Raw genomic sequence first — 12371 nt, forward strand, 5'->3', positions numbered from 1 at the left:
TCAGAAAGTAACTTACGTTTTTATGTAATGAGCAAAGTAGTGGGGGGAGCCGAATATTTGCTGTCTTGACACACACTCTAGGGCAGTATGCCTCAAGCTAAAGTGTTCAGAAGGTCACACCACTTGTTGTTTATTTAAAGTAGCCAGTCAAAATGAACAATACCATTGGAAATTTCATCAAATGTAATCTGTTTAGTGATAAGGGTTTTACTGACAATAAACTTCAAAGCTGCTGACACTCATTGGAAAATTTGTGCTGTGCACCGACAAAGTGATGAGTGACAGTGCTGTGCATCAGTGGTGTTATTAGTTTAAGAGTGAACGGACAAATGTCCATGATGTCCAAGAACTGGCCATCCATCAGTTCATCTGTCACATGGCTAGGTCAACCACTGCGGTCCTCATCATGAACACTGGTGTGGCCATTTTTAAACTGAATGCACCACTGCCTCATTTTGCCTTTACTCATTATTCCGTAACCATACACTTCACAAAGTGGCCAATTAATTTCAATTAGCTTGTGGTTTTTTGACAGTAAAAACCTAACCACAGATCACACTTCACAACTCCTGGCATTTTCTATTGAAGCAGACATTTTAACAGTTTGCAGAGAGCAAAGTAGAAGAACCGCAGTCTGCACATTATCACAGCAGGATGTGCACTGAGTGTAGGGGTGTTTGAACACTAATATTGTGGATCCAGCCCTACCCACATCCACACTAGGCTGATACGTAAGTTACTTTCTTGACAGCCCTCTTACCTCATTCATTTCTATAAATGGTACAACTATATTAATTGTCATCAATATAAATATTACTCCATATATAAACATGAATGCTTACATGTGTTGAAGACTATCACAAAGGAGTTCATCATTCACTAAAGTGGGTTAGAATTTAAACATGTGTACACCCTTTTCTTGGAAAATGGGATACAATATGATTTCAACTGAGTTGGCAGCCAGTTATACAATTGAATTTTCCCATTATGAAATGAGTTTTAAGTTGAGGGGAGTCTACATTAATTAGTATTAAAATTCACTTCACCTCTAATGGTGTAGTTATGGATGAGAGATCTTAATGTGTAAGATTCTAGATTAACTTTCAAATGAATCAGGATCATGAAGATATAAAAACTAAATACAGTTATGGTTTCATGCCTAATAAAAAAAGGCTTGCAGAAATCATGTGGTTTTTATATTAGTAACAGAGCAAATGACTCTGTTTTGTTGTAGAAAAATTTATTTAAAATGGGAAAAGGTGAAATGTGCATAAATTTAACAAATGAGAAAGTGGGGAGGAAAGAGGATTGTTGGCAGAGATCCAAATGAGATAGAAAAGGTTGATGCAAAGCACTTTGATGGGCAATGGAATGCTGAAAACTGATGCAAGAAAGGACATTAAGCAAGCAAGGCAGAGAAAGGAAAAGAATAAGTATATCAGATGAAATAAAGGTGGACAGAATGTATGTGCAATTGAAGAAGAATTTAATGGAATGTCGTATTGTTTTGTTAGGAGATGAACAGAAATTTATCCTTGCTCAGCCTGAGTCCATCTAAAACTACCTTAAAAGGTAGACTACCTAATAATAACTATTCAAATATATGATAACAATTAACTCACCAATAGTGGCCTTGCTGTTTGGTGTATCATCATAATTTAAATATGACACAGTATTCTTAATGAATGTATCCATTTCTACTCTGCCCTCTGCAGTTAGAAGAGCTCCAACTGACCAATTAATTGCTAAAAGAACAAAGCATTCCATGGTTTCTCTGGTTAAATTTTGAATTGATTGTTTAGTAGGAAACAGAGAGTTGAGAAGGTAACAGAGCTGTGATACCTGTAAGCAAAAAGAATTTTCTTTGGGGGAACTCAAGCAGAAATTATGGTACTGCACAACATAGAAGACATAAAAATAAAAGATAAACACCTATTTCAGCAAACAAAATGGCAAGATTATATTTTTTTAAAGAACCCAAATAATTGTTCAACTAGTTTGAACAACTAGTTTGAAACCCCAATGAATTTCACAATACACCATTATATACTATATTTTAGCAAACACTCATTATATTCTATACTGAAACTCCTTTGCACTCCTGCTTCACAAAAAGATTTTACTATCATCCTCTATTTAACTTTTAAGTATTTTGCAACTGATTTACAGCCAAAATCTCTTTGCTACTGATGTGCATCAACTATTGCTGAACTGGTTACTAGCTCTGCAACACTCTTTAAACCTTTTTGAGGGGTCGATTTGAACCTAAAGGGGAGTACCTAAGTCTCTGACTATTGCAGGTGAACATGCAATCAATACCGAATGATATTCAAATGAATTTTTCATCAGTCTGAAACACAAAATTTTCACTTGGTAGAAAAAGACTGAGTACAATGCTTACAACTGTGTAGAAATACATTTTGAATTTTAAATTCCTGTTTGAAAGAAAAAAATATACCTTGCTGCGGTGGAATGTACCATTAATGGTATGCAACCAATCATTTAAATATACATATAAGTACCTGCTCTTGAAGTTATTATATGATCATTCATGATCACATAAGTAAAATATGAAAGAAATGCATAATTAAGCATGCCATAATAACACCATTCATCTAATCTAAAATGTCAGTGGTTGATTTCCTTCTTGCTCCTATTGTCATTTGCTTAAAGAAAATTGTTTTTAATAGCTGCCAAAGGAGGAGCAAATTAAGACATAAAAATTATTTAGAAAACATTGACTGATCGTCCATTACTTTATCATAATTTAATACAAAAATACATTGTAAGCATGAGGGATTAGGATAGGTAGGTGACTGTAATAATGGCTGGCACTTCTGAAAGCCCATCTCAATTGAACCATATGTCACTGCCCTTCAAAATCAGAGAACCCCATTCCACCTGCCAACTACATTCACCATTGATTCAATATAATATAATAAGATGAAGCCCCTTCCATGGCCTACAACCATGGCATGGTGGAAGGGTTTTTACATTCTGATAACCCCTAGAGCTATGCTGGAAGGAGCAATGATAATTGCTCCTGGTAGGGTCACCTATGCCAGATAGGTTGAAGAAAAGGAGCCAGACAAAAGGCAAAGAATTTATACGACTTAAATACATAGAAATATGTATCATTTATTACTATACAAAATATCATGTGTACTCATTACTTTCTATGTTTCTTCCCATGTATAATATACATACTACTTACTCTTTTGACAAATTTGGTGAAAAAAATGGTCATCATAAATGTGGAAAATTATGGCATTCAGTTATACATTCTTATATAAATACAAAGTTTTTAAATTTTTTATAGAAATTAATTATTCAATGGATCTTTTGAGGAAGAAAATATTTCATTGAACATCATTTTTAGAAGCCACTTTTATATATTCACCCAGAAAGTCTACATCACTACTTCTCAGTTAAATTCAAGACACTGATACAGACAGAGGGTATATAAAATGGTAACATTATCAGAGCAATTAATTAATGAAAAATGATCCGTGATACCAGAATGAAATAACTCTATGATAAGGTAAGAGCCGTTTCTCCACATAACAAATATGTTCTGTGAAGGATATAGTTTTAAAACTATTTTTATTTTAAGAGTTTTTAAGGAACAGAATCTTTAAACTTATATATTAAACACTGAAGTCATAAGTACTTCAACCAATTGAAAACACTACTTACCACACTGAGATCAGTTTGTGAAATAATCATTTTTGGAGAACTTCTGGATGGGCCAAGTGGTCCAATTTTTAAGAAACCAAGAACATTTTCTATGTATTGTTTAAAGATATCTTCAATAAAGCTCTGCTGTTCTGGGTCTGGCCACTGCATAATCCATCTCTTAAGAAATGGCTTGTATCCCAGATCTTGTGGGTCTACATACACCATTCCAGCACGAGAAACTGTGGCAGGTGATGCATACTGCAAATCACCAACCTATATTGGAGAAGAAAACAAAGAGAAAGTCAAGACTGAAGTTGATTCATTAAATAATTTATATAAGGGCTTCTTTGGATAACTTCGAGGATATTTTGATAATTAGTTTTTTCTTCAGACAGCATTAAATTCAGAGAGAACATGTCCAATCCTTAGCTGACAAATTTAATTTAAAAAATTTATATAATATAACATAGTTCCTTTTTTATTGTTCAATGCTACCTTATATTATCCTGTGAAGTCAGACAATATCTGACACTTAATTGTTTTCAAAGAATCTCATTAAAACTATCACTAGTAATTTAGGGCATTATTTTTCATTAAATTTAGTTTAATTAGCAATCAATATACCTGTCATCAGCATCAATTGGTTAATGAATTATGATATTGAATAATTCTATAATCCTTATTTATTGCTACCCACTGGAAATTCAAAGCATCTAAATAAAAGAAAAAATATGTTCTTAGAATTAACTTTATCATAGGTATGAACTAAATGACAAAATTGTGTCTATATCATTTATTGATTCTATTGTGCTTATAATGTTCCTCTGTCTTTGATTAATGTCAAAACCGACAAGAGCAAAATATCCTTAGTACCATTTTTAGTCTTAATGAAGATCATTTCCACTCCTGTCAACCATTTCCAGTGCTGTGACCGACGGCTGAGATAATTTGTGCCATTAAGGATGAATTGGAATGGAAGAAGGATGGAGAGAAACCTGGCATCACCATTAGCCTACTCTTACCAAAATGCACCAAGGGGTTCACAGGTTAACATCTCATCCGACAGATGGCATACTCCCTTAAAGTGCTCTCCACAAAGCACCTCAAGTACAGATGCCCTTTATTTACAACAGCTTCTTTATTTTCTATCAAATCATGCATAACAATGTACTTTCCAGAAGTATTCCTCAACCTTTTTCTATGTCTTCAAAGAAGTGGATCGGTTTTATATTCAATGTTTCCATTTTACATCCACTAATCCCATCTGGTGTTGGTCTCAGATGTTGAATTAGGGCATTTGTCCAACATTCCTCTGATTCTACTCTAACAATCTTGGTGTTTTTCGGGTGAAGCATTTTGAGAAAAATATTTTCTCAATTACACAACACAATTCCACAAGCTCTGAAGTCTGAATTTAAATTTGATGAAATACATGTACAGGGTCGGTACAATCAAAATTTATAGCAGTTATTACAATTACTTAATAATCTTCAAAATACATTCCTCCTGCATCGATACACTTAGTTCAGTGCATCTGCTACTCGTCAAAAGCCCGATGGAAGTTGGTTTCCGGAATACTGTTGAGAGCCTTTGTTGTCGCCACTTGAACCGCCTCAATGGAGTCAAACCGATATCATTTGAGCTCCCTTGTTATTCGTGGAAGCCAGAAAAAGTCAGGTGGAGCCCGGTCAAGGCTGTAGGGGGGGTGAGGCAACATTGCCATGCCAAATTTTGTCAGCAGCTAAATTTTCACCCGCGGCAGTTTTTGTTCCTCGCTCAAGACTTTCGGCACCAGCTTCGCACACACTTTCCTCATCGCAAGATCCCCCGCTACTATGGTGTGGACAGTTCCAACTGAAAGGCCGATCTCCTGACTGATAAGGACGATGGTTAAATGCCTGTCAGAGTCCAAAATTATTTTCACTTTGGCCATCTGAGCATCAGTTCGAGCAGTCTTCGGGCATCAGACACGGTGCTCGTCTTCGACGAGCTCCCGGCCTTCCTTAAACATTTTGTGCCACTCAAAAGCTCTTGTGCGACTTCAGGTATCATCCCCATAAGCCTGTTTAATGAGATCAAGGGTCTCCGATGTGGATTTCCCGAGTTTAACACAAAACTTCACAGCGTAGCATTGCTAGACGGTGCACTCCATGCTGGCACAATGACACAACAAACAATCACGCATCACAAATATCCACCTCCTGTCTCAACACATGCCCGGAGGCAACTGAACTTAAGTGCGCCTGAGTGGTGGGGGACCCCTCTACCGAGCCGACCGGTGGGACCCCAATCCACTGCTGTTGAGGCTACAACGAACCAGTCATGATACTTATTGCACAGACCCTGCATTTGCACCCACTTTTTCTAGTATATTCTTCAGCATTCGAGAAAACCCTACTTTGAGGGGTGTACCATGGTTGGTTCCTTCCATTTAGTTTGGGGCTTTCCTCCAGATATTGTGAAATGGTTGGAGAAAAGACATTCACTGGCATCTAAGAGATGGGTAGCATTTGGTGGAAGAAAAACAAACTTAAATTCATTTCCAATGCATAACTGCTTTATTTTGTTGGACAGATGACTTAACAAATATAACCAACTGGGGCTATGAACATAGGCGATTGTTCAGGAATCAGTACTTGAACACTTCTATTCCAAACTATCCCAACCAATTGTGGTTGCACTCTGAACCTACCAGGTCACCACATCTGTCCACGGGATATAAATACATGTATGATGCCTTAAAATACAATTTATAGATGTTAAAGTTGGCTAATAGCTGATACTACAAACATCACCCTGAAATATGTTTTAGAATGCCCTGTTTTTCTCTCAAGTACTTAAGGCCCTTCATTACAATGACTTTCACACTTCCAGGATTAATCTGACCTTGGTCTCATCATAATAGAAAATATTTAATGGTGGTACATCAAATTAGGCAATATTCAATCATTTGATTAACCCCTAAATAGAAGAATAATTACAACACATTACCCCAGAACAGAAAAAATTCAGTTTCCCTTTTCTAATTACCTATTGTAATGACATTCAAGTTTTATTCTTATATCCCACAACAGCTCAAGTTTACCATTTTGATTCAAAAAAGGTTTTGATCCAACTTATATTCCCTAAATGGATACCCTACCCAAAACAGACCCTTCACCAACTCCACCTGTGGATATCTTCACAGGATATTTCATTTGCATTTGAAATTCTGTGATTTCTGTAGGCTTTCCTTTTTAGTTAAATAGGATTTTCTGGTTTGTGAATTGCGTATACCTTTCTTTTTTTGCCCATTTTATTTTATCCTTCCCCATAAAATGAAACTATCACAGGTTATATAAAGCTTTCCTACAATTTCATATGAAATATTCCTCTTGGATAATGCAGGCAAATAACAACAAATATCAGTTTTTCATCTGCTCCAATTGTTTCACCAGCATAGCGCTATATTATTGTCTCTCTGCCCACAGAACAGATTGCATATGTTTAATTTATTATTTAACAATATTTTGTAACAAAGCTCTCTGTAAAAGTGGTATATAGTGTGTTTGATGCTGTGTGCGTTGTATGAAAGTGTACCATCAAATGGAAACCTTATTTGCAATCGGGTGAATTTGAACTCATGAAACTTACTCCAAATGAGGTAAGTCCAAACTGTGACATTGGGTAGAAAGCACATGCTTAGGTAACTCAATTTGCTATTTCATAAAATCTAGAACCATGTATCAAATGAGAGGGGTGCAGAAGATGACACTCACAGATAGTCGTTATGTGGCTAACGAACCAACACAGCAAAATTAATTTCATTTTTACACATGCAAAGTAATTGCTACTTGACAACAGTTTCTGATTACTTTGATGCAAAAACTCATTAATCTGATTCTATAACACTAGAGATTCCACAAAACTAATCATGCATATAATATTTTCATATTATAGAAATTTCTACAAAATACCTTCAAAATTGATATTTCAGAGAGGACAGAAGGAGGAGTGTCAGATTAATATGGTTGTGCCATAAGAATCATGCAGACAGATCTGCTATTAAATTATATCTCAATTTTTCAATAGGATCTAATAGAAATATGAACTGCATTTATAATAAGCTGACTTTTTGAAAGTTAACTCTTCAACATGGCCATGGATGGCATTTAATTTAGTGTCAGCCTAATTCATATATGTATGCCTATATATGAATACTTCAGTCAGATTAACCAGAAATGAAAATGTTTTGATAATCACTTAGGTGAATAAAGTTTTGTTTTTAAGGTAATATGAATATTTAACACATTGACCATATTCAATCAGCTAATACTGAGCTAATATAAATCTGCTAATCATTGAACAAAATGCATGATTGAAATTAGAATAATTAAAAACTTCAATTTACTGAAAGGTATCAGCCAGCAAAAACAACATAAAATCTCATTTATTTGTGTTCAACAAGTTATCCAGAAATTGAAATATGCTTGGTCGACAGGTTTTAATTATTCCTTTCAATATCAACCACTTTCTTCCAAAATCTTACTTACCTCAAACAGTAGTGCACAGTATGGCTGAAGGCGAATTCGCTCTCCATTGGCTAATGTAAGAAGTTTATTATCATCCATCACAGAGTTCATATTTTCAATCCACAAAGCATCAACATCACCATCAAACAATATATAATGCTGTTCTCCCTCAGTAGCAAGAGGGCGATTCATTTCACGAAAGATTTGAGAGAGAAGACCATCAGTCCAATCTCGAGTAGCAGGGTCAAGTATTCCATACAGCTCAATTACAGAACAAGCCTGCAAAAGAAAATGCTTATATACAAGAAATATGATAAACAGACAAATTTAACTGATATGGCAAAAAAATGCAATATCAAAGACATCATTTGAAGATCAATAAAAAAATAAAATGATAATATTTTTCTCAATGTATCTTGCTTTTAAGATCCCATTAAACTTAGCATGAATCAAACTGAAAATGCAATCACTAATGCGATGATTACAGAGGGCAAAAATCATTCGCCTTGACCGAGATTCGAACCCGAATCCCTCAATGTCCAGCCAAGTGCTTCAGCTAGTTAAGCTATTTAGGCATTCTCTTACACTCCAAAATTTTGACACGGCATCTCCTGCAGTTTCTGGTAATTTGCAATCACTAATGGCTTTGCAAACTCAGATCACCCTTCATATGATGCTTTTATGGAAAAAAATTATCTTTTAGCCTTAAATAAACCTTTGGTGGGCGGAGTATGGAGTCATTGGGGAGATTAGTTTAGTCCAGCAAAAACTGCTATGGAGATTGGAAATCACTTAGAAAGGAGGTAATTTTTAATATAGGATAATAAACTACAAAAAATCAAGGCATAGACTTAAGGCATAAGGGACTGCATTAATAATATACAAACTAATGCAATATCCATGCTAAAAAGAAAGACTCGTACTTTTCCACAGATTTTATTATACGTTACAACGCATTTCACTGACTTGCAGCATCATCAGGTACAAATTTGCTAAACAGACAGAGCAAAAATATATACCCTCAGGACAGAGTGGGGTCGAGGAGGGTTGGAAGGGCCTGAGAGGGGTGGGAGCTCTCAGGTGCGTTGATGGGTTGTTTTGACCATTTCCAGGCTAGTTTCTCGGAGAGGAGTGGGGAGGGGTATGGGAACAATTGCTCATTACAAAGGGTCGTGTTGGTCGTGTACAAGTCTTTCTTTTTAGTATGGATATTAAATACTTCCACGAAGTAAAGCCTGAAACAATAGAATAAACTAATGCAAGCTCATTCATCTAGCCCAACACAAGGAAATATTCCAAAATTATAAAGTATTGATAACACCTTTTGGCAAAGGTTCAAATTCAGAACAGTGATGGAGGAGTTCTTATGAAGTGTCATTTATGCTTTGCCTACCGGGTGTGTTCCGAAAGTAATGCAATTGAGTTTCCCACACCACTACTATGGGTCAGAGTGGGATCAAACTACTTGGAGTAGGTGAGGAGGACACTAAGCTTTGCCGCAAAACCAGTATCAGTGCTCTCCAATCTGTAGAAGCGGCAGGACACCAGTTATTTTAAACCTCTGTGTGCAAACCGTGTCACAAAAAAAATGGAATCGACGATCAAGCAACGTTACTTGATTACTATGTTTTGTGCTAAACTGAAAAATCTCTTGAAGAGACTAACAAAATGATTTGTGAGGCTTACCGGGACCCTGCTCTGTCCTACTCACAAGTTTGGAGATATTTAAAAGCCTTTAAGGAATGCAGGGAACAGGTTCACAACAAACAACACTCTGGGCGGCTATTACCAGGAAAACTGACAACAATGTGGCTCGTGTTCAACAATTGTTGAACTCTGACCTCGAGTCTGAACTCTGACTCTCAATTGAGTATCAAGATGGTTGCATATGAACTGAAGTTGTCGTCTACTGTTGTTTTGCATTCTTAATCAAGATTTAGCAATAAAGAAAGTGTCTGCCCAATCCCCCCTACACTCCTGTGTAGGGGGGATTGGGCAGCGTGCACATCACCCCAGCAGACTTCTCTTTGCTCCCTCGTATTAAGGCAGCCCTGAAAGGAACCCTTTTTCGTCCATCGAAGAGAACCAATCAGCCATGACGAAGACCTTGCGATAGGTCCCTGAAGATGCCTTCCAGAGAGCATACCGGTCATGGCAGAGTCACCAGAAAAAATGAATTTAGAACCAAGGAGAGTACTTTGAAGAAATTTGAATGTTTGTGTAAATCTGTTCAATACATTTTTTTTTTTTTTTTTAAGGTAATCTACCGGTTAAGGTGGGTTTTTGGATGGACACAACTACCAAACAAATATTTTATTACTCCTAACAAAACACAAAATCCATCATCCTACTCTATATCAGGTCCCTCTTCATCTCTGAGTACTTTCTTCCTCCCTTCATCCCGTCCAACATCCCTATCCTGTTCCTTCCCTTTCCTCTTTTGCCCAACATTCTACCCTCTATCACAGTCTTCAACATCCCACTGCCGGTCAATACCCCCTTCATCCACTTTTCCTGCCTCCACATGATTTCTCCCAACAAACCCCTCTCTTCGCCCACCATACCAAGTACTTCCTCATTTGTTTTCTTCTCTGTCCATTTCACCTTCTCCATTCTTCTCCACACCCACATTTCAGAAAATCAACCGCATTCTAACTGGTGAATTGTAGGGCTTTCTTTATTTGTTATGCTCCAGCATCATTTAATAAGTGCAGATATTTTTAAAAAGTTCATTCCATATACTCTCTAAGCATGGTAGAATCTTAATTTTTAATTAAAATTGTAGACACACAAATGCTTCTCACATTGATATTATTCTTCCGTCTTATAAAATGTTTGTACATATCAAATATTTGAAGTGAAAACAAGCAACTGATGGCTCATATTAAATATATTCTAAGGTAATGATTGAGATATACATATATATATATATATATAAATATATATATATATATATATATATATATATATATACATATATATATATATATATACATATATATATATATATATATATAACGATTGTACGGAAAAACTCACACGAGCGGCACAATAATGGGCTGACACAATATAACACAAATAGAAAAGAATAGACACATTTAAAAGAACACTCACACGGTAAATTGTTTGAGCTTTCGGCCCTCCCAGAGGCCTTCTTCAAGAGAGACTGAAAATATGCTATTGCAGAGGAGAGGGGAAAGAGCTATGGGCGTGGAGGGGAGGTGTGGAGGGAATGCTGGGAGGGAAATTAAATATGGCGGTTTAGGATGGGAATTTTAAAGGAACGGAAGGATAGTATGTAGGCGGATTCACGAGTTCTCACCTCTATGTTGGTGGCTGAATCAGGTAGGGATTCTAGGATGCTTAGAGCAAAACACTGGTCGAATGAAAGATTGTGGGAATTGGCGTGTGAAGGGATAGGAAGAGAAGAGAGTGAGGCAGAATTGCAGGAGTACCGGTGATTATTCATTCGGATGGATAAGGGGGTAATGCATTCACCTATGTAAAAGGAAGTGCAATGCTTGCATGATAAAAGATAAATAATATTTTTTGAGAGGCAATTAGAGTGGGAACGAGGTGAGGGGGCTATGAGGGGATGTAGGGAGAGGGGAGTAGGCATAATAAGAGGACAGGTTTTACATCGGGGGCGGTTGCAAGTTGGGGAAATATTGGGAAATTTGTCACGGGGGGCGCCAAAGGGTTGGTGGATCTCAGAAGGTTTTTGAGATTGGCGGGTCGTCTGTATGCGATAGATGGGCATTGGGGTAGTAAGGATGAGGTCGCGTCATTGTCATGTAAAATTGGAAACAGTTCTTTAAGGAGGGTTTTCAGTCTGTGTGATCCGGGGTAATAGGTGGTGCAAAGGTTGAGTCCTGCGTCAGATGTGGGCTTGTTATTGTGTGGTGTGTTTGGTCGGGTGGAACTGTGGATTTTATTTCATAGTAACTTTTCTGGGTAACCGTGTTTGAGGAGTGCAAGGTGTAGATTGGCAAGGTATTTGTTGAGAGTGGCTGTGGTGTTGCAAATTCAGTGTCCGCGGATAGAGAGAGAGTTAGGAATCGAGCGTTTCGTGTGTTGAGGATGACAGCTTGTGTGGTGTAAGTATTGCTGATGGTTAGTGGCTTTGATGTGTACTGAAGTAGTGAATTTGTTGTTTTGAAGTGAGATGTCTGTGTCAAGAAA

General features: G+C 36.8%; 1 protein-coding gene across 1 annotated transcript in view; it reads right to left on the reverse strand.

Annotated features, from left to right (window-relative positions):
• Positions 1–12371, reverse strand: part of Dhc98D (Dynein heavy chain at 89D) — a 180058-nt gene that overhangs the window by 66009 nt on the left and 101678 nt on the right. The window contains exons 37-39 of the mRNA XM_071585493.1: positions 8211–8468; positions 3697–3951; positions 1623–1842 (exon numbers count right to left, since the gene is read on the reverse strand). Of these exons, the coding sequence (XP_071441594.1) occupies positions 1623–1842; positions 3697–3951; positions 8211–8468 (733 nt within the window). The remainder of the gene's footprint in view (positions 1–1622; positions 1843–3696; positions 3952–8210; positions 8469–12371) is intronic.

Source organism: Hetaerina americana, unplaced genomic scaffold (assembly GCF_022747635.1).
Source record: "Hetaerina americana unplaced genomic scaffold, ioHetAmer1.1.p SCAF_2, whole genome shotgun sequence".
Classification (NCBI taxonomy): domain Eukaryota; kingdom Metazoa; phylum Arthropoda; class Insecta; order Odonata; family Calopterygidae; genus Hetaerina; species Hetaerina americana.